At 41.8% G+C, this 24,921-nt stretch overlaps 1 protein-coding gene across 1 annotated transcript in view; it reads left to right on the top strand.

Annotated features, from left to right (window-relative positions):
• The window catches only part of LOC110536507 (AT-rich interactive domain-containing protein 3A), a 252,077-nt gene that overhangs the window by 25,966 nt on the left and 201,190 nt on the right, over positions 1–24,921 (top strand). Inside the window, exon 3 of the mRNA XM_090191276.1 lies at positions 13,119–13,202. Coding sequence (XP_090047402.1) covers positions 13,119–13,202 — 84 coding nt within the window. The remainder of the gene's footprint in view (positions 1–13,118; positions 13,203–24,921) is intronic.

The raw sequence follows: 24,921 nt of genomic DNA, 5'->3' as shown, positions 1-24,921 counted from the left end.
AATAGCATTCTAGTTTGCTCTGTTTTTTTTGTTAATGCTTTCCAATGTGTCGAGTAATTATATTTTTGTTTTGTCATGATTTGGTTGTCTCTCTCTCTCTCTCTCTCTCTCTCTCTCTCTCTCTCTCTCTCTCTCTCCCCCCCTCTCTCTCTCTCTCTCTCTCTCTCTCTCTCTCTCTCTCTCTCTCTCTCTCTCTCTCTCTCTTATTAAACCAGAGTGCAGGCAGACTTGTTTCAACACCCTCCCATCAATGTGGGTGTTACATTTTAATCACACAAGCCTGGAATTTCTGCAGCTGTTTGCAAAAGGCTCTCTGTTTACGAGATCACACTGAGATCACACTGGTCGACAAATACAGCCTGTTTATAGACTGGCTGGCTGCTTCTCTGTGACTCCTCTATTCTCTTCACCCCCAATACAGCCTGTTTATAGACTGGCTGGCTTCTTCTCTGTGACTCCTCTATTCTCTTCACCCCCAATACAGCCTGTTTATAGACTGGCTGGCTGCTTCTCTGTGACTCCTCTATTCTCTTCACCCCCAATCCAGCCTGTTTATAGACTGGCTGGCTGCTTCTCTGTGACTCCTCTATTCTCTTCACCCCCAATCCAGCCTGTTTATAGACTGGCTGGCTGCTTCTCTGTGACTCCTCTATTCTCTTCACCCCCAATCCAGCCTGTTTATAGACTGGCTGGCTTCTTCTCTGTGACTCCTCTATTCTCTTCACCCCCAATACAGCCTGTTTATAGACTGGCTGGCTTCTTCTCTGTGACTCCTCTATTCTCTTCACCCCCAATACAGCCTGTTTATAGACTGGCTGGCTGCTTCTCTGTGACTCCTCTATTCTCTTCACTCCCAATACAGCCTGTTTATAGACTGGCTGGCTGCTTCTCAATTCAATTCAATTCAAGGGGCTTTATTGGCATGGGAAACATATGTTAACATTGCCAAAGCAAGTGAGGTAGATCATAATCAAAAATGAAATAATCAATTTACAGTAAACATTACACTCACAAAAGTTCCATAAGAATAAAGACATTTCAAATGTCATATTATGTCTATATACAGTGTTGTAACGATGTGCAAATAGTTCAACTACAAAAGGGAAAATAAATAAAAATGGGTTGTATTTACATTGGTGTTTGTTCTTCACCGTTTGCCCTTTTCTTGTGGCAACAGGTCACAAATCTTGCTGCTGTGATGGCACACTGTGGTATTTCACCCAGTAGATATGGGAGTTTATCAAAATCGGGTTTGTTTTCGGATTCTTTGTGGATCTGTGTAATCTGAGGGAAATATGTATCTCTAATATGGTCATATGTTGGACAGGAGGTTAGGAAGTGCAGCTCAGTTGCCATCTCATTTTGTGGGCAGTGTGCACATAGCCTGTTGCTCAATAGCAAGGCTTTGCTCACTGAGTCTGTACATAGTCAAATCTTTCCTTAAGTTTGGGTCAGTCACTGTGGTCAGGTATTCTGCCGCTGTGTACTCTCTGTTTAGGGCCAAATAGCATTCTAGTTTGCTCTGTTTAATTTTTTTGTTTCCAATGTAACTATATTTTTGTTTTCTCATGATTTGGTTGGGTCAAATTGTGTTGCTGTTTTGGGGCTCTGTGGAGTCTAGTTGTGTTGCTGTCCTGGGGCTCTGTGGGTGTGTTTCTGTTTGTGAACAGAGCCCCAGGACCAGCTTGCTTAGGGGACTCTTCTCCAGGTTCATCTCTCTGTAGGTGATGGCTTTGTTATGGACGGTTTGGGAATCACTTCCTTTTAGGTGGTTGTTGAATTTAACGGCTCTTTTCTGGATTTTGATAATTAGCGGATATCGGCCTAATTCTACTCTGACTCCTCTTTTCTCCTCACCCCCAATACAGCCAGTCTATAGACTAGCTGGCTGCTTCTCTGTGACTCCTCTGATCTTAAATTAGGTAGCTCTGCTGTAAATGAAAGTCCATCACAGAGTGCTTGGTAGCAGTAGTGTAAAGTACTTAGATAAAAAATACTTTCAAGTACTACTTAAGTAGATTTTTTGGGGGTATCTGTACTTTACTATTTATAGTTTTGATCCTCAATACATTCTCGATACATTTTCCCTGACAACCAAAATTACTCTTTACATTTTGAATGCTTAACAGGACAGGAAAATAGCCAAATGTACACACTTATCAAGAGAACATCCCTGGTCATCCCTACTGCCTCTGATCTGGCAGACTTACTAAACACAAATGCATCTTTTATAAATAATGTCTGAGTGTTGGAGTGTGACCCTGGCTATCCGGAAGAAAGAACATTTACAAGAAAATGGGGCTGTCTGCTTTGCTTAATATAAGGAATTTAAAATGATTTTACTCAAGTAGTATTTTACTGGGTGACTTCCACTTTTACTTGAGTAGCTTTCTATGAAGGGATCTTTACTGCTACTCAAGTTGGGTACTTCTTCCACGACTGCTCCTTCCACTCGTCCTTTCCACTCGTACCTGTATACGGGTTGAAAACGGCTGATTTGGACACTAAAAAGCAGCTGAACCCGAACACAGTGGTTGTACTGTAAACATGCTATACACGACGTCAGAGCTCAGGCTAAACCTGAACACAGTGGTTGTACTGTAAACATGCTATACACGACGTCAGAGCTCAGGCTAAACCTGAACACAGTGGTTGTACTGTAAACATGCTATACACGACGTCAGAGCTCAGGCTAAACCAGAACACAGTGGTTGTACTGTAAACATGCTATACACAACGTCAGAGCTCAGGCTAAACCTGAACACAGTGGTTGTACTGTAAACATGCTATACACGACGTCAGAGCTCAGGCTAAACCCGAACAGAGTGGTTGTACTGTAAACATGCTATACACGACGTCAGAGCTCAGGCTAAACCTGAACACAGTGGTTGTACTGTAAACATGCTCTACACGAAGTCAGAGCTCAGGCTAAACCTGAACACAGTGGTTGTACTGTAAACATGCTATACACAACGTCAGAGCTCAGGCTAAACCTGAACACAGTGGTTGTACTGTAAACATGCTATACACGACGTCAGAGCTCAGGCTAAACCTGAACACAGTGGTTGTACTGTAAACATGCTATACACGACATCAGAGCTCAGGCTAAACCTGAACACAGTGGTTGTACTGTAAACATGCTATATAAGTTTGTTATATAAGTTTACAATGGTTTGAGAAAGAGATACTTCATATATACACCATATAGTATTATATCAGATACACCATATAGTGTTATAAAAGATACACCATATAGTATTATAACAGATACACCATATAGTATTATAACATATACACCATATAGTATTACATCAGATATACCATATATACACCATATAGTATTATATCAGATGCACCATGTAGTATTATATCAGATACACCATATATACACCATAAAGTATTATAACAGATACACCATATAGTATTATAACAGATACACCATATAGTATTATAACAGATACACCTTATAGTATTATAACAGATACACCATATATACACCATATAGTATTATAACAGATACACCATATAGTATTATAACAGATACACCTTATAGTATTATAAAAGATACACCATATATACACCATATAGTATTATAACAGATACACCATATAGTATTATAACAGATACTCCATATATACACCATATAGTATTATAACAGATACACCATATAGTATTATAACAGATACACCATATACTATTATAACAGATGCACCATATAGTATTATAACAGATACACCATATAGTATTATACCAGATAGACCATGTAGTATTGTAACAGATACACCATATATACACCATATAGTATTAGAACAGATGCACCATATAGTTGTATAACAGATACACCATATAGTATTATAACAGAAGCACCATATAGTATTATAACAGATACACCATATAGTATTATAACAGATACACCATATAGTATTATATCAGATACACCATATAGTATTATAACAGAAGCACCATATAGTATTATAACAGATACACCATATAGTATTATATCAGATACACCATGTATACACCATCTAGTTTTATAACAGATACACCATATAGTATTATAACAGATACACCATATAGTATTATAAGAGATATACCATATAGTATTATAACAGATGCACCATATAGTATTATAACAGATACACCATATAGTATTATAACAGATACACCAAATATACACCATACAGTATTATAACAGATATACCATAGATACACCATATAGTATTATAACAGATACACCATATAGTATTATAACAGATACACCAAATATACACCATACAGTATTATAACAGATATACCATATATACACCATATAGTATTATAACAGATACACCATATAGTATTATAACAGATACACCATATAGTATTATAACAGATACACCATATAGTATTATAACAGATACACCATATAGTATTATAACAGATACACCATATATACACCATATAGTATTATAACAGATACACCATATATACACGATATAGTATTAGAACAGATGCACCATATATACACCATATAGAATTATAACAGATACACCATATACACACCATATAGTATTATAACAGATTCACCATATGGTATTATAACAGATACACCATATATACACCATATAGTATTATAACAGATTCACCATATGGTATTATAACAGATACACCATATACACACCATATAGTATTATAACAGATTCACCATATGGTATTATAACAGATACACCATATAGTATTATAACAGATACACTATATAGTATTATAACAGAAACACCATATATACACCATATAGTATTATAACAGATTCACCATATAGTATTATAACAGATACACCATATATACACCATATAGTATTATAACAGATTCACCATATAGTATTATAACAGATACACCATATAGTATTATAACAGATACACCATATAGTATTACAACAGATACACCATATATACACCATATAGTATTATAACAGATACACCATATAGTATTATAACAGATACACCATATAGTATTATAACAGATGCACCATATAGTATTATAACATATACACCATATAGTATTATAACAAATACACCATATATACACCATATTTTCTTATAACAGATACACCATATAGTATTAATACAGATACACCATATATACACCATATTTTATTATAACAGATACACCATATAGTATTATAACAGATACACCATATATACACCATATAGTATTATAACAGATTCACCATATAGTATTATAACAGATACACCATATAGTATTATAACAGATACACCATATAGTATTACAACAGATACACCATATATACACCATATAGTATTATAACAGATACACCATATAGTATTATAACAGATACACCATATAGTATTATAACAGATGCACCATATAGTATTATAACATATACACCATATAGTATTATAACAAATACACCATATAGTATTATAACATATACACCATATAGTATTATAACAAATACACCATATATACACCATATTTTCTTATAACAGATACACCATATAGTATTAATACAGATACACCATATATACACCATATTTTATTATAACAGATACACCATATAGTATTATAACAGATACACCATATAGTATTAATACAGATACACCATATATACACCATATTTTATTATAACAGATACACCATATAGTATTAATACAGATACACCAGATAGTATTAATACAGATACACCATATATACACCATATTTTATTATAACAGATACACCATATAGTATTATAACAGATACACCATATTTTATTATAACAGATACACCATATAGTATTATAACAGATACACCAGATAGTATTATAACAGATACACCATATAGTATTATAACAGATACACCATATAGTATTATAACATACACACCATATTTACACCATATAGTAATATAACAGATACACCATATAGTATTATAACAGGAGCACCATATAGTATTATAACAGATTCACCATATAGTATTATATCAGATACACCATATAGTATTATAACAGACAGACCATATAGTATTATAACAGAAGCACCATATAGTATTATAACAGATACACCATATAGTATTATAATAGATACACCATATAAACACCATATAGTATTATAACAGATATACCATATATACACCATATAGTATTATAACAGATATACCATATATACACCATATAGTATTATAACAGATACACCATATAGTATTATAACAGATACACCATATATACACGATATAGTATTATAACAGATACACCATATATATATATTGACTGAGGGGGACATGTTGTCTATGCAGCACCATATTGACTGAGGGGGACATGTTGGCTCTGCAGCACCATATTGACTGAGGGGGACATGTTGGCTATGCAGCACCATATTGACTGAGGGGGACATGTTGACTATGCAGCACCATATTGACTGAGGGGGACATGTTGGCTCTGCAGCACCATATTGACTGAGGGGGACATGTTGGTCATGCAGCACCATATTGTCTGAGGGGGACATGTTGGCTATGCAGCACCATATTGACTGAGGGGGACATGTTGGCTATGCAGCACCATATTGACTGAGGGGGACATGTTGGCTATGCAGCACCATATTGACTGAGGGGGACATGTTGGTTATGCATCACCATATTGACTGAGGGGGACATGTTGGTCATGCAGCACCATATTGACTGAAGGGGACATGTTGACTATGCAGCACCATATTGACTGAGGGGGACATGTTGGTCATGCAGCACCATATTGACTGAGGGGGACAGGTTGGCTATGCAGCACCATATTGACTGAGGGGGACATGTTGGCTATGCAGCACCATATTGACTGAGGGGGACATGTTGGTCATGCAGCACCATATTGACTGAGGGGGACATGTTGGTCATGCAGCACCATATTGACTGAGGGGGACATGTTGGTCATGCAGCACCATATTGACTGAGGGGGACATGTTGACTATGCAGCACCATATTGACTGAGGGGGACATGTTGACTATGCAGCACCATATTGACTGAGGGGGACATGTTGACTATGCAGCACCATATTGACTGAGGGGGACATGTTGACTATGCAGCACCATATTGACTGAGGGGGACATGTTGGCTATGCAGCACCATATTGACTGAGGGGGACATGTTGACTATGCAGCACCATATTGACTGAGGGGGACATGTTGACTATGCAGCACCATATTGACTGAGGGGGACATGTTGGCTATGCAGCACCATATTGACTGAGGGGGACATGTTGGCTATGCAGCACCATATTGACTGAGGGGGACATGTTGACTATGCAGCACCATATTGACTGAGGGGGACATGTTGACTATGCAGCACCATATTGACTGAGGGGGACATGTTGACTATGCAGCACCATATTGACTGAGGGGGACATGTTGGTCATGCAGCACCATATTGTCTGAGGGGGACATGTTGGCTATGCAGCACCATATTGACTGAGGGGGACATGTTGGTCATGCAGCACCATATTGACTGAGGGGGACATGTTGGTCATGCAGCACCATATTGACTGAGAGGGACAGGTTGGCTATGCAGCACCATATTGACTGAGGGGGACATGTTGGCTATGCAGCACCATATTGACTGAGGGGGACATGTTGACTATGCAGCACCATATTGACTGAGGGGGACGTGTTGGTTATGCAGCACCATATTGACTGAGGGGGACATGTTGGTCATGCAGCACTATATTGACTGAAGGGGACGTGTTGTCTATGCAGCACCATGTTGACTGAGGGGGACATGTTGGTCATGCAGCACCATATTGACTGAGGGGGACAGGTTGGCTATGCAGCACCATATTGACTGAGGGGGACAGGTTGGCTATGCAGCACCATATTGACTGAGGGGGACAGGTTGGTCATGCAGCACCATATTGACTGAGGGGGACATGTTGGCTCTGCAGCACCATATTGACTGAGGGGGACATGTTGACTACGCAGCACCATATTGACTGAGGGGGACATGTTGACTATGCAGCACCATATTGACTGAGGGGGACATGTTGGTCATGCAGCACCATATTGACTGAGGGGGACATGTTGGTCATGGAGCACCATATTGACTGAGGGGGACATGTTGGTCATGCAGCACCATATTGACTGAGGGGGACAGGTTGACTACGCAGCACCATGTTGACTCTGAGGGGGACAGGTTGGTCATGCAGCACCATATTGACTGAGGGGGACAGGTTGGTCATGCAGCACCATATTGACTGAGGGGGACAGGTTGGTCATGCAGCACTATATTGACTGAGGGGGACAGGTTGGTTATGCAGCACCATATTGACTGAGGGGGACATGTTGGCTATGCAGCACCATATTGACTGAGGGGGACATGTTGGCTATGCAGCACCATATTGACTGAGGGGGACATGTTGGCTATGCAGCACCATATTGACTGAGGGGGACATGTTGGTCATGCAGCACCATATTGACTGAGGGGGACATGTTGACTATGCAGCACCATATTGACTGAGGGGGACAGGTTGGTCATGCAGCACCATATTGACTGAGGGGGACATGTTGGTCATGCAGCACCATATTGACTGAGGGGGACAGGTTGGTCATGCAGCACCATATTGACTGAGGGGGACAGGTTGGTCATGCAACACCATATTGACTGAGGGGGACAAATCTGGGGAAGGGTACCAACACATTTCTGCAGCATTGAAGGTCCCCAAGAACACAGTGGCCTCCATTATTCTTAAATGGAAGAAGTTTGTAACCACCAAGACTCTTCCTAGAGCTGGCCTCCTGGCCAAACTGAGCAATCGGGGGCGAAGAACCAGATGGTCACTGAGAGAGCTCTAGATTTCCTCTGTGGAGATGGGAGAACCTTCCAGAAAGACAACCATCTCTGCAGCACTCAACCAATCAGGCCTTTATGGTAGAGTGGCCAGACGGAAGCCACTCCTCAGTAAAAGGCACATGATAGCCTGCTTGGAGTTTGCCAAAAGGCACCTAAACTCTCAGACCATGAGAAACAAGACTCTCTGGTTTGATGAAACCAAGATTGAACTCTTTGTTCTGCATGCCAAGTGTCACGTCTTGCGGGAACCTGGCACCATCCCTACGGTGAAGCATGGTGGTGGCAGCATCATGCTGTGGGGATGTGTTTAATGCAGCAGGGACTGGGAGACTAGTCAGGATTGAGGCAAAGATGAACGGAGAAAAGTACAGAGTGATCCTTGATGAAAACCTGCTCCAGAGCACTCAGGACCTCAGACTGGAGTGAAGGTTCACCTTCCAACAGGACAACGACCCTAAGCACACAGCCAAGGCAATGCAGGAGTGGCTTCTGGACAAGTCTCTGAATGTCCTTGAGTGGCCCAGCCAGAGCCCGGACTTGAACCCAATCGAACATCTCTGGAGAGACCTGCAAATAGCTGTGCAGCAACGCTCCCCATCCAATCTAACAGAGCTTGAGAGGATCTGCAGAGAAGAATGAAGAAACTCTCCAAATACAGGTGTGCCGAGCTGGTAGCGCCACACCCAAGAAGACTTGAGGCTGTAATCACTGCCAAAGGTGCTTCAACAAAGTACTGAGTAAATGGTCAGGATACTTATGTAAATATGATATTTCTGTTTTTAAATGTATTTATTATAAAAACATGTTTTAATGGAACCTGTTTTTGCTTTGTGTGTAGATTGAGTGTGTGTGCACTTCGTTTGGTGAGGTTAAACCTGTGTGCTACCTTTACTATATATATATATATATATATATATATATATATTATCTCATTGACAATATTGTCTTATTTTCGTAATACTGTGTTTTATTGATGCTCCTGTCTGTCTGTCTGTCTGTCTGTCTGTCTGTCTGTCTGTCTGTCTGTCTGTCTGTCTGTCTGTCTGCCTGCCTGCCTGCCTGCCTGCCTGTCTGTCTGTCTGTCTGTCTGTCTGTCTGTCTGTCTGTCTGTCTGTCTGTCTGTCTGTCGGGTGTAACGTGAGTCAATTACCTTGTGTTAAGCCCTCTAACTGACTAGCAACACTGGTGTGGGGTGGAGGAGGGATTGTTGGATGGATGGATAAGGAGAGAGCGAGCCAACAAGAGAGAAAGACAAAAAAGGAAGGAAGATACAACAGTCCATATATAGCCTGGGAGAGAGTGGTGGAAAGTGAGAGAGAGGGAGAAAGGTTTATACAGATAAGAGGAGAGAAAGAAAGAGACAGGGAGAGGGAGAGAACAACAGAGCTAGTTAGGGAAAGAACAACTTGAATAGAGGAACAATGTGTTTGCATCCCGATGCAAATAATGAGCTTAGGATGGTCTCTCTCTTCCTGTCATCTGATATCACTCCTCCTTCCTGATGGTCTCTCTCTTCCTGTCATCTGATATCACTCCTCCTTCCTGATGGTCTCTCTCTTTCTGTTATCACTCCTCCTTCCTGATGGTCTCGCTCTTCCTGTCATCTGATATCATTCCTCCTTCCTGATGGTCTCTCTCTTCCTGTCATCTGATATCACTCCTCCTTCCTGATGGTCTCTCTCTTTCTGTTATCACTCCTCCTTCCTGATGGTCTCTCTCTTCCTGTCATCTGATATCACTCGTCCTTCCTGATGGTCTCTCTCTTTCTGTTATCACTCCTCCTTCCTGATGGTCTCTCTCTTCCTGTCATCTGATATCACTCCTCCTTCCTAATGGTCTCTCACTTCATGTCATCTGTCTGTTATCACTCCTCCTTCCTGATGTTCTCTCACTTCCTGTCATTTGATATCACTCCTCCTTCCTGATGGTCTCTCTCTTCCTGTCATCTGTCTGTTATCAACCCTCGCTCCCTTCCTCATACTGGGACAACTAACATCATCCAATTTGCATGGTTTTGCATAAACCAGCCCTGTACTACTCTCTTTACATATATTTAGCATCTCAATCCCCCTCTCTTGGGACAAGTATGGTGTGTATTGCAAATTACATATTTTATTGTCTTTAGAATGATAGACTTTGTTGAAAAGACAATGTCATCATAGTAAAATTATGATTTTGTTTTTGTTCATGTGTATGTTTAAATGATTTGACCTTGCCTAGACTAGACTACATTTAGTTTTTATATTTAGTCTATACATTTTACATGCTATTTAAATATCTCCTTCCCTTTCATTTTAAAAGACTGGCATTGTGTGTTTATCTAGTCCACGGTTTCATTGTTGTTCAGGTTGTGGTCAGTTTGTGGTCAGTGTTTGCAGGTTGTGAGGTTGTTGTCAGTATGTGTTCAGGTTGTTGTCAGGTTGTTGTCAGGTTGTTGTCAGTGTTTGTCAGGTTGTTGTCAGTGTTTGTCAGGTTGTTGTCAGTATGTGGTCAGGATGTGGTCAGGTTGTTGTCAGTATGTGGTCAGTGTTGGTCAGGTTGTTGTCAGTATGTGGTCAGGTTGTGGTCAGGTTGTGGTCAGGTTGTTGTCAGTGTTTGTCAGGTTGTGGTCAGGTTGTTGTCAGTGTGTGGTTAGTATGTGGTCAGGTTGTTGTCAGTATGTGGTCAGGTTGTTGTCAGGTTGTGGTCAGTGTGTGGTCAGGTTGTTGTCAGGTTGTTGTCAGTATGTGGTCAGGTTGTTGTCAGTATGTGGTCAGGTTGTTGTCAGTATGTGGTCAGGTTGTGGTCAGGTTGTTGTCAGTATGTGGTCAGGTTGTTGTCAGTATGTTGTCAGTATGTGGTCAGGTTGTGGTCAGGTTGTTGTCAGGTTGTTGTCAGTATGTGGTCAGGTTGTTGTCAGGTTGTTGTCAGTATGTGGTCAGGTTGTTGTCAGTATGTGGTCAGGTTGTTGTCAGGTTGTTTTCAGTATGTGGTCAGTATGTGGTCAGGTTGTTGTCAGTATGTGGTCAGGTTGTTGTCAGTATGTGGTCAGGTTGTTGTCAGGTTGTTGTCAGTATGTGGTCAGTATGTGGTCAAGTTGTTGTCAGTATGTGGTCAGGTTGTTGTCAGTATGTGGTCAGTATGTAGTCAGGTTGTTGTCAGGTTGTTGTCAGTATGTGGTCAGTGTTTGTCAGGTTGTGGTCAGGTTGTTGTCAGGTTGTTGTCAGTATGTGGTCAGGTTGTTGTCAGTATGTGGTCAGGTTGTGGTCAGGTTGTTGTCAGGTTGTTGTCAGTAAGTGGTCAGGTTGTTGTCAGTATGTGGTCAGGTTGTTGTCAGTATGTGGTCAGGTTGTTGTCAGTATGTGGTCAGGTTGTTGTCAGGTTGTTGTCAGTATGTGGTCAGGTTGTTGCCAGGTTGTTGTCAGTATGTGGTCAGGTTGTTGTCAGGTTGTTGTCAGTATGTGGTCAGGTTGTTGTCAGGTTGTTGTCAGTATGTGGTCAGGTTGTTGTCAGTATGTGGTCAGGTTGTTGTCAGGTTGTGGTCAGGTTGTTGTCAGTATGTGGTCAGGTTGTGGTCAGTATGTGGTCAGGTTGGTGTCAGGTTGTGGTCAGTCGTTGTCAGGTTGGTGTCAGGTTGTTGTCAGGTCGTTGTCAGTATGTGGTCAGGTTGTTGTCAGTATGTGGTCAGATTGTTGTCAGGTTGTTGTCAATATGTGTTCAGGTTGTTGTCAGTATGTGGTCAGGTTGTTGTCAGTGTGTGGTCAGTATGTGGTCAGGTTGTTGTCAGGTTGTTGTCAGGTTGCTCCCTGTCAGGTCATTGTCAGTATGTGGTCAGGTTGTTGTCAGTATGTGGTCAGTTTGTTGTCAGGTTGTTGTCAGTATGTGGTCAGGTTGTTGTCAGTATGTGGTCAGGTTGTTGTCAGTATATGGTCAGGTTGTTGTCAGTATGTGGTCAGGATGTGCTCAGGTTGTTGTCAGTATGTGGTCAGGATGTTGTCAGTATGTGGTCAGGTTGTTGTCAGTATGTGGTCAGGTTGTTGTCAGTATGTGGTCAGGTTGTGGTCAGGTCATTGTCAGTATGTGGTCAGGTTGTTGTCAGTATGTGGTCAGGTTGTTGTCAGTATATGGTCAGGTTGTTGTCAGTATGTGGTCAGGATGTGCTCAGGTTGTTGTCAGGTTGTTGTCAGTATGTGGTCAGGTTGTTGTCAGTATGTGGTCAGGATGTGCTCAGGTTGTTGTCAGTATGTGGTCAGGATGTGCTGTTGTTGCGTGTCTTCCTTTCCTTCCTGTCCACTGAAGAGATGATCATCTGTTTTGTCCTTTAAAATGTGTTCAGTCAGGACAAGGCAGTGCACCAGAGAGGAAGCTGGGAAATTCAAGTGTCGGTATCGGTGGCGGCTCCTCGTCTCTGATTCAGGAGGTCAGTAACCCCGCCCCTACTTTCCCCGCCCCCTTACTCGCCTTGCGTTTACCCCCCACCCACTTAACACCGCTTTCACTCCCCTCCACCTTAACCGCCAACCAACCAACCAATTGGCTCTTAGATGCCTGCCGTAGTGCCCACCCCCTGAGGCAGTGAGTGACAGGGAGCATTGGGTTAACTAACAAAAGCTGACCAGCTATGTTTCACTCTTCCCTCCTCTCCTCTCCTCTCCTCTCCTCTCCTCTCCTCTCCTCTCCTCTCCTCTCCTCTCCTCTCCTCTCCTCTTTCCTCTCCTCTTTCCTCTCCTCTCCTCTCCTCTCCTCTCCTCTCATCTCCTCTCCTCTCCTCTCCTCTCCTCTCCTCTCCTCTCCGTCCCTCCCTTCTCTGTGAAAGACAACACCCTCTTTGGCAGATAGAGAGGTGTGAGGTAACACTCAGCCATCAATCCAATAATGGATCAACTATTCGAAGTGGAGTTTGGCTGTGGTGTCATGTTCTACGTATAGAAAACACAAGGAAACTGGAGCTACTGATTTTGGGATGTGACTTTATAATGACTGTTTATCTTTTACCTATAGGATAAATATATCATCACTATAGGATAGATACAGGATAGCTATAGGACAGATGTTTTTAACCTTTATTTACCTGGGCAAGTCAGTTAAGAACAGATTCTTATTTACAATGACTGCCTAGGAACAGTGGGTTAACTGCTTTGTTCAGGGGCAGTACGACAGACTACCTTGTCAGCTCGGGGATTCGAACTTGTAACTTTTCGGTTACTAGTCCACCACTCTAACGACTAGGCTACCCTGCCGGATAGATTGATATATAGGATATATAGGATAGATATAGGATAGATATAGGACAGATACAGGAGAGATATAGGATAGATACAGGATAGATATAGGATAGGTATAGGATAGATATAGGATAGATACAGGAGAGATATAGGATAGATATAGGAGAGATATAGGATAGATATAGGACAGATATAGGATAGATATAGGAGAGATATAGGATAGATACAGGATAGCTATAGGACAGATATAGGATAGATATAGGAGAGATATAGGATAGATATAGGAGAGATATAGGATAGATATAGTATGGTCAGGTTGTGTGTCTTCCTTTCCTTCCTGTCCACTGAAGAGATGATCATATGTTTTGTTATTTAAAATGTGTTCAGGACAAGGCAGTGCACCAGAGAGGAAGCTGGGACACAGTCACTCTATGGCTACTTAGTACCTGACAACACAGTCACACTATGGCTACTTAATGCCTAACAACACAGTCACACTATGGCTACTTAATGCCTGACAACACAGACACTCTATGGCTACTTAATGCCTAACAACACAGTCACACTATGGCTACTTAATGCCTAACAACACAGTCACTCTATGGCTACTTAATGCCTGACAACCCAGTCACACTATGGCTACTTAATGCCTGACAACACAGTCACTCTATGGCTACTTAGTACCTGACAACACAGTCACACTATGGCTACTTAGTGCCTGACAACACAGTCACACTATGGCTACTTAGTACCTGACAACACAGTCACACTATGGCTACTTAATGCCTGACAACACAGTCACACTATGGCTACTTAATGCCTAACAACACAGTCACTATATGGCTACTTAGTACCTGACAACACAGTCACACTATGGCTACTTAGTGCCTGACAACACAGTCACACTATGGCTACTTAGTACCTGACAACACAGTCACACTATGGCTATGTAATGCCTGACAACACAGTCACACTATGGCTACTTAGTGCCTGACAACACAGTCACACTATGGCTACTTAATGCCTGACAACACAGTCACACTATGGCTACTTAATGCCTGACAACACAGTCACTCTATGGCTACTTAGTGCCTGACAACACAGTCACACTATGGTTACTTTTAATACCTGACAACACAGTCACACTATGGCTACTTAATGCCTAACAACACAGTCACACTATGGCTACTTAATGCCTAACAACACAGTCACACTATGGCTACTTAATGCCTAACAACACAGTCACACTATGGCTACTTAATGCCTGACAACACAGTCACACTATGACTACTTAATTTTTTAAATTTTTATTTTTATTTAACCAGGCAAGTCAGTTAAGAACAAATTCTTATTTTCGATGACGGCCTGGGAACAGTGGGTTATCTGGGGCAGAACGACAGATTTGTACCTTGTCAGCTCGGGGGTTTGAACTCGCAACCTTCCGGTTACTAGTCCAACACTCTAACCACTAGGCTACCCTGCCGCCCTGACAACAGGGGAGACATTTAGTGTTGTCATTTTATGATGTAAGTATGTTTTGAGTAAGTATGATTGTCTTGGAGAGGGAGAAAGGTTGAGATGAGGGAGAGAGAGAGGTAGACAGAAGTATAGGATATTAGTGAGGATAATAACACAGTAGCTTCTAGTGAAATGTGGGATTTATTCTAACTAATTCCTTCCCACACACATCAATTAAACTATACATACCTATATACACATCACTTTATTTCATTTTAAGATAAAGCAAAGCAGTGCGAGAAAAACAACAACACAGAGTTACACATTAACAAACGTACAGTCAATAACACAATAGAAAAATCTATATACAGTGTGTGCAAATGGAGTAAGGAGGTAAGGCAATAAATAGGCCATAGTGGCGAAGTAATTACAATTTACCAACTTAACACTGGAGTGATAGATGTGCAGAAGATGAATGTGCAAGTAGAGATACTGGTGTGCAAAAGAGCAGAAAATCAAAAACAAATATGAGGATGAGGTAGATAGTTGGTTGGATGGACTATTTACAGATGGGCTGTGTACAGCTGCAGCGGTTGGTAAGCTGGTCTGACAGCTGATGCTTAAAGTTAGTGAGGGAGATATAAGTCTCCAACTTCAGTGATTTTTGCAATTCGTTCCAGTCATTGGCATCAGAGAACTGGACGGAAAGGCAGCCAAAGAGGAACTGGCTTTTAGGATGACCAGTGAAATATACCTGCTGGAGCGCGTGCTACAGGTGGGTGTTGCTATGGTGACCAGTGAGCTGAGATAAGGCGGGGATTAACCAAGCAAAGACTTATAGATGACCTGGAGCCAGTGGGTTTGGCGACGAATATGTACCGAGGCCCAACCAACGAGAGCATACAGGTCGCAGTGGTGGGTAGTATATGGGGTTTTGGTGACAAAACGGAAGGCACTGTGATAGACTGCATCCAATTTGTTGAGTAGAGTGTTGGAGGCTATTTTGAAAACGACATCGTCGAAGTCAAGGATCAGTAGGATGGTCAGTTTTACGAGGGTAAGTTTGGCAGCATGAGTGAAGGATGCTTTGTTGCGAAATAGGAAGCCAATTCTAGATTTAACTTTTGATTGGAGATGCTTCATGTGAGTCTGGAAGGAGAGTTTACAGTCTAACCAGACACCTAGGTATTTATAGTTGTCCACATATTCTAAGTCAGAACCGTCCAGAGTAGTGATGCTAGGCGGGCAGGCAGGTGTGGGCAGCGATCGGTTGATGAGCATGCATTTAGTTTTACTAGCGTTTAAGAGCAGTTGGAGGCCACGTAAGGTGAGTTGTATGGCATTGAAGCTCGTTTGGAGATTTGTTAACACAGTGTCCAAAGAAGGGCCAGATATATACAGAATGGTGTCGTCTGCATAGAGGTGGATCAAAGAATCACCAGCAACAAGAGCGACATCATTGATATATACAGAGAAAAGAGTCGGCCCGAGAATTGAACCCTGTGGCACCCCGATAGAGACTGTCAGGCCCTCCGATTTGACACACTGAACTCTATCTGAGAAGTATTTTAGTGATCAAGGCGAGGCAATCATTAGAGAAACCAAGGCTGTTGAGTCTGCCGATAAGTATACGGTGATTTACACTATACCTATCTATATAAACATCAATTACACTATACATATCTATATACACATCAACTACACTACTTCAAGGCCAGCCTACTTTCTGATACAAAGTGACGTGTACTGAGCTCCCGTAATGTACATTGAAAAACTGGGTCCAATGGCTTGAATACAGTGGCAGCTGCATTTATATAGACAATATCACCATGGTCACTCTTGATACTACCCATCCCGGATCCGGGAGCGTAATCACCGCCTGAAACTAATTAGCATAACGCAGCGGACATAAATACCCCTAGAAAATCTTCCTATTCATGAAAATCACAAATGAAATATATTGAGACACAGCTTAGCCTTTTGTTAATCACCCTGTCATCTCAGATTTTCAAAATATGCTTTACAGCCAAAGCTAGACAAGCATTTGTGTAATTTTATCGATAGCCTAGCATAGCATTATGCCTTGCTAGCAGCAGGCAACCTTGTCACAAATCAGAAAAGCAATCAAATTAAATTGTTTACCTTTGATGAACTTCGGATGTTTTCACTCACGAGACTCCCAGGTAGATAGCCAAAGTTCATTTTTTCCCAAAATATTATTTTTGTAGGCGAAACAGCTCCATTTGTTCTTCACGTTTGGCTGAGAAATCGCTTCCTGGGGTTTATTATGGATCCCTATTAGTTCCTGCCAAGTCAGCAGCTACTCTTCCTGGGGTTTATTATGGATCCCCATTAGTTTCTGCCAAGGCAGCAGCTACTCTTCCCGGGGTTTATTATGGATCCCTATTAGTTTCTGCCAAGTCAGCAGCTACTCTTCCTGGGGTTTATTATGGATCCCCATTAGTTCCTGCCAAGGCAACAGCTACTCTTCCTGGGGTTTATTATGGATCCCCATTAGTTCCTGCCTAGGCAGCAGCTACTCTTCCTGAGGTTTATTATGGATCCCCATTAGTTCCTGCCAAGGCAGAAGCTACTCTTCCGGGGGTTTATTATGGATCCCCATTAGTTCCTGCCAAGGCAGCAGCTGCTCTTCCTGTGGTTTATTATGGATCCCCATTAGTTCCTGCCAAGGCAGAAGCTACTCTTCCGGGGGTTTATTATGGATCCCCATTAGTTCCTGCCAAGGCAGCAGCTACTCTTCCTGGGGTTTATTATGGCTCCCCATTAGTTCCTGCCAAGGCAGCAGCTACTCTTCCTGGGGTTTATTATAAATCCCCATTAGTTCCTGCCAAGGCAGCAGCTACTCTTCCTGGGGTTTATTACGGATCCCCATTAGTTCCTGCCAAGTCAGCAGCTACTCTTCCTGAGGTTTATTATAGATCCCCATTAGTTCCTGCCAAGTCAGCAGCTACTCTTCCTGGGGTTTATTACGGATCCCCATTAGTTCCTGCCAAGTCAGCAGCTACTCTTCCTGAGGTTTATTATAGATCCCCATTAGTTCCTGCCAAGTCAGCAGCTACTCTTCCTGGGGTTTATTACGGATCCCCATTAGTTCCTGCCAAGGCAGCAGCTACTATTCTTGGGGTCCAGCAATAAGGCAGATATATATAATTTAAAATATGACTTGACATTCATTTCACAACACACTAAGTGGCGCTTTGAGGATGAAATGTTCTGAAACGTTGTAATATTTTCATGATATTCATCTTAGAGTGTAAAATACACACAGGGACAGGTCATGGCTTTTTATTTAAATAAAGTTATTGAAATTACAAAAATGAAAAGGGTAAGATTGAAAGACTTGACGGTTCTAGTGTTGCAAAGACAGGATAGTAAAACGACAAATATCAGGCGTACAAAAAGTACAGGGCAGGTAGTACAAAAAAATATTTCTACATCTCAGTATGACTTCGATGGTTAAGTAAAGGATTAAAAAAATCAACTGCTTAGTGGGCATTATGTAAATCAGAATTTATTATTCAGGGTTAAATAGTTTGAATTGTTCACTGTTGTGAAAAACTAATTCCATACTGCTCTGTAAGGAAATGTATGATGACAAGCTAAGAAGTCTTCTGGACATTATCCTGCAAACGACCCTAACGTCAAATGGAATGCCCACTCTGACCTTAATATAACACCTAATGGAATGCCCACTCTGACCTTAATACAACACCTAATGGAATGCCCAGTCTGACCTTAATACAACACCTAATGGAATGCCCACTCTGACCTTCTTACAACACCTAATGGAATGCCCACTCTGACCTTAATACAACACCTAATGGAATGCCCACTCTGACCTTCTTACAACACCTAATGGAATGCCCACTCTGACCTTCTTACAACACCTAATGGAATGCCCACTCTGACCTTAATACAACACCTAATGGAATGCCCACTCTGACCTTAATACAACACCTAATGGAATGCCCAGTCTGACCTTAATACAACACCTAATGGAATGCCCACTCTGACCTTCTTACAACACCTAATGGAATGCCCAGTCTGACCTTAATACAACACCTAATGGAATGCCCACTCTGACCTTAATATAACACCTAATGGAATGCCCACTCTGACCTTAATACAACACCTAATGGAATGCCCACTCTGACCTTCTTACAACACCTAATGGAATGCCCACTCTGACCTTCTTACAACACCTAATGGAATGCCCACTCTGACCTTAATATAACACCTAATGGAATGCCCACTCTGACCTTCTTACAACACCTAATGGAATGCCCACTCTAACCTTAATACAACACCTAATGGAATGCCCACTCTGACCTTCTTACAACACCTAATGGAATGCCCACTCTGACCTTAATACAACACCTAATGGAATGCCCACTCTGACCTTCTTACAACACCTAATGGAATGCCCACTCTGACCTTAATATAACACCTAATGGAATGCCCACTCTGACCTTAATACAACACCTAATGGAATGCCCACTCTGACCTTCTTACAACACCTAATGGAATGCCTACTCTGACCTTAATACAACACCTAATGGAATGCCCACTCTGACCTTAATACAACACCTAATGGAATGCCCACTCTGACCTTAATATAACACCTAATGGAATGCCCACTCTGACCTTAATACAACACCTAATGGAATGCCCACTCTGACCTTAATATAACACCTAATGGAATGCCCACTCTGACCTTAATATAACACCTAATGGAATGCCCACTCTGACCTTCTTACAACACCTAATGGAATGCCCACTCTGACCTTAATATAACACCTAATGGAATGCCCACTCGGACCTTAATACAACACCTAATGGAATGCCCACTCTGACCTTAATATAACACCTAATGGAATGCCCACTCTGACCTTAATATAACACCTAATGGAATGCCCACTCTGACCTTAATATAACACCTAATGGAATGCCCACTCTGACCTTAATACAACACCTAATGGAATGCCCACTCTGACCTTCTTACAACACCTAATGGAATGCCCACTCTGACCTTAATACAACACCTAATGGAATGCCCACTCTGACCTTAATACAACACCTAATGGAATGCCCACTCTGACCTTCTTACAACACCTAATGGAATGCCCACTCTGACCTTAATACAACACCTAATGGAATGCTCACTCTGACCTTAATACAACACCTAATGGAATGCCCACTCTGACCTTAATACAACACCTAATGGAATGCTCACTCTGACCTTAATACAACACCTAATGGAATGCTCACTCTGACCTTAATACAACACCTAATGGAATGCTCACTCTGACCTTAATACAACACCTAATGGAATGCCCACTCTGACCTTAATACAACACCTAATGGAATGCCCACTCTGACCTTAATATAACACCTAATGGAATGCCCACTCTGACCTTAATACAACACCTAATGGAATGCCCACTCTGACCTTAATACAACACCTAATGGAATGCTCACTCTGACCTTAATACAACACCTAATGGAATGCCCACTCTGACCTTAATACAACACCTAATGGAATGCCCACTCTGACCTTAATATAACACCTAATGGAATGCCCACTCTGACCTTAATACAACACCTAATGGAATGCCCACTCTGACCTTCTTACAACACCTAATGGAATGCCCACTCTGACCTTAATACAACACCTAATGGAATGCCCACTCTGACCTTAATATAACACCTAATGGAATGCCCACTCTGACCTTAATATAACACCTAATGGAATGCCCACTCTGACCTTAATACAACACCTAATGGAATGCCCACTCTGACCTTAATACAACACCTAATGGAATGCCCACTCTGACCTTAATATAACACCTAATGGAATGCTCACTCTGACCTTAATACAACACCTAATGGAATGCCCACTCTGACCTTAATATAACACCTAATGGAATGCCCACTCTGACCTTCTTACAACACCTAATGGAATGCCCACTCTGACCTTCTTACAACACCTAATGGAATGCCCACTCTGACCTTAATATAACACCTAATGGAATGCCCACTCTGACCTTCTTACAACACCTAATGGAATGCCCACTCTGACCTTAATATAACACCTAATGGAATGCCCACTCTGACCTTAATACAACACCTAATGGAATGCCCACTCTGACCTTCTTACAACACCTAATGGAATGCCCACTCTGACCTTAATATAACACCTAATGGAATGCCCACTCTGACCTTAATATAACACCTAATGGAATGCCCACTCTGACCTTAATACAACACCTAATGGAATGCCCACTCTGACCTTCTTACAACACCTAATGGAATGCCCACTCTGACCTTAATATACCACCTACTGGAATGCCCACTCTGACCTTAATATAACACCTAATGGAATGCCCACTCTGACCTTAATATAACACCTAATGGAATGCCCACTCTGACCTTCTTACAACACCTAATGGAATGCCCACTCTGACCTTAATATAACACCTAATGGAATGCCCACTCTGACCTTCTTACAACACCTAATGGAATGCCCACTCTGACCTTCTTACAACACCTAATGGAATGCCCACTCTGACCTTAATATAACACCTAATGGAATGCCCACTCTGACCTTAATATAACACCTAATGGAATGCCCACTCTGACCTTAATACAACACCTAATGGAATGCCCACTCTGACCTTAATACAACACCTAATGGAATGCCCACTCTGACCTTAATACAACACCTAATGGAATGCCCACTCTGACCTTCTTACAACACCTAATGGAATGCCCACTCTGACCTTAATACAACACCTAATGGAATGCCCACTCTGACCTTAATACAACACCTAATGGAATGCCCACTCTGACCTTAATACAACACCTAATGGAATGCCCACTCTGACCTTCTTACAACACCTAATGGAATGCCCACTCTGACCTTAATATAACACCTAATGGAATGCCCACTCTGACCTTAATATAACACCTAATGGAATGCCCACTCTGACCTTAATACAACACCTAATGGAATGCCCACTCTGACCTTAATACAACACCTAATGGAATGCCCACTCTGACCTTAATACAACACCTAATGGAATGCCCACTCTGACCTTAATACAACACCTAATGGAATGCTCACTCTGACCTTAATACAACACCTAATGGAATGCCCACTCTGACCTTAATACAACACCTAATGGAATGCCCACTCTGACCTTAATATAACACCTAATGGAATGCCCACTCTGACCTTAATACAACACCTAATGGAATGCCCACTCTGACCTTCTTACAACACCTAATGGAATGCCCACTCTGACCTTAATACAACACCTAATGGAATGCCCACTCTGACCTTAATATAACACCTAATGGAATGCCCACTCTGACCTTAATATAACACCTAATGGAATGCCCACTCTGACCTTAATACAACACCTAATGGAATGCCCACTCTGACCTTAATACAACACCTAATGGAATGCCCACTCTGACCTTAATATAACACCTAATGGAATGCTCACTCTGACCTTAATACAACACCTAATGGAATGCCCACTCTGACCTTAATATAACACCTAATGGAATGCCCACTCTGACCTTCTTACAACACCTAATGGAATGCCCACTCTGACCTTCTTACAACACCTAATGGAATGCCCACTCTGACCTTAATATAACACCTAATGGAATGCCCACTCTGACCTTCTTACAACACCTAATGGAATGCCCACTCTGACCTTAATATAACACCTAATGGAATGCCCACTCTGACCTTAATACAACACCTAATGGAATGCCCACTCTGACCTTCTTACAACACCTAATGGAATGCCCACTCTGACCTTAATATAACACCTAATGGAATGCCCACTCTGACCTTAATATAACACCTAATGGAATGCCCACTCTGACCTTAATACAACACCTAATGGAATGCCCACTCTGACCTTCTTACAACACCTAATGGAATGCCCACTCTGACCTTAATATACCACCTACTGGAATGCCCACTCTGACCTTAATATAACACCTAATGGAATGCCCACTCTGACCTTAATATAACACCTAATGGAATGCCCACTCTGACCTTCTTACAACACCTAATGGAATGCCCACTCTGACCTTAATATAACACCTAATGGAATGCCCACTCTGACCTTCTTACAACACCTAATGGAATGCCCACTCTGACCTTCTTACAACACCTAATGGAATGCCCACTCTGACCTTAATATAACACCTAATGGAATGCCCACTCTGACCTTAATATAACACCTAATGGAATGCCCACTCTGACCTTAATACAACACCTAATGGAATGCCCACTCTGACCTTAATACAACACCTAATGGAATGCCCACTCTGACCTTAATACAACACCTAATGGAATGCCCACTCTGACCTTCTTACAACACCTAATGGAATGCCCACTCTGACCTTCTTACAACACCTAATGGAATGCCCACTCTGACCTTAATATAACACCTAATGGAATGCCCACTCTGACCTTAATATAACACCTAATGGAATGCCCACTCTGACCTTAATACAACACCTAATGGAATGCCCACTCTGACCTTAATACAACACCTAATGGAATGCCCACTCTGACCTTAATACAACACCTAATGGAATGCCCACTCTGACCTTCTTACAACACCTAATGGAATGCCCACTCTGACCTTAATACAACAATGGCATGAAAAGCTATCGCCTTTTTCATTCACTTAGAATGCGGTGGTCGAAAAAAATGGTCCTTTGATTATTGTGTGAAGAAAGTAGGATTGCCTCATTGTATTTATTGAATCCTGGAACCTGATCTTTTTCCCAGGCAGTGACAGACCCTTTTATTTTCCCACTGCATTCCACTCTCGAGGTCATTGGCCATTGCAATGTCCTTTAAACAACAGAATTTAAAAGAGAGGAAAACAATGTTTTCCTTTTTTTCCCCCATAAATGTCTTTGATGGTCTCTTGTCCTTTCCTCGGACATTCTTCATGAAAATGGCCATGGGGTCTTTTGTTTTCCCTCCCGAAGTGGTACTGGCGCTCGCCGCCTTCATCCGAGGCCGAGTTATTTCCTATTTCCTGTGTCATTTAGTTTGATTCCGTTGGATAGCAGACAGTCCATCCTTGTGTCCACCTATAACCCATCTGTTGAAGAAGACGAATAGAATAAGAGATTATGCATCAATGTGTCTTTTTTGTTGTGAATGAAAATCTATTACTGGAAATTCTGAGCTAATTGGCAGAGGGAAATAGATTGTCTTTAGCAAGCGAGGGGGTTCCCATGGTTTGCTGCCGAACACCTCAGCGAAAAGTGTGAACTGAAAGAGAAAAGGCAATAGGGAGACGACACAGCAGTTGATTAATACCGTTAAAGCCATATCCGTCGTCATTTTAACTGTAATAAAGAGGAATCCTCCACCCAAAGCCTGGGCCTCAGCTG

This window comes from Oncorhynchus mykiss, chromosome 11 (genome assembly GCF_057628025.1).
Source record: "Oncorhynchus mykiss isolate SJ-2025 chromosome 11, ASM5762802v1, whole genome shotgun sequence".
Classification (NCBI taxonomy): Eukaryota; Metazoa; Chordata; class Actinopteri; order Salmoniformes; family Salmonidae; genus Oncorhynchus; species Oncorhynchus mykiss.
Note: the sequence above shows the minus strand (reverse complement) of the source record. Positions and strands in the feature narration are given on the sequence as shown.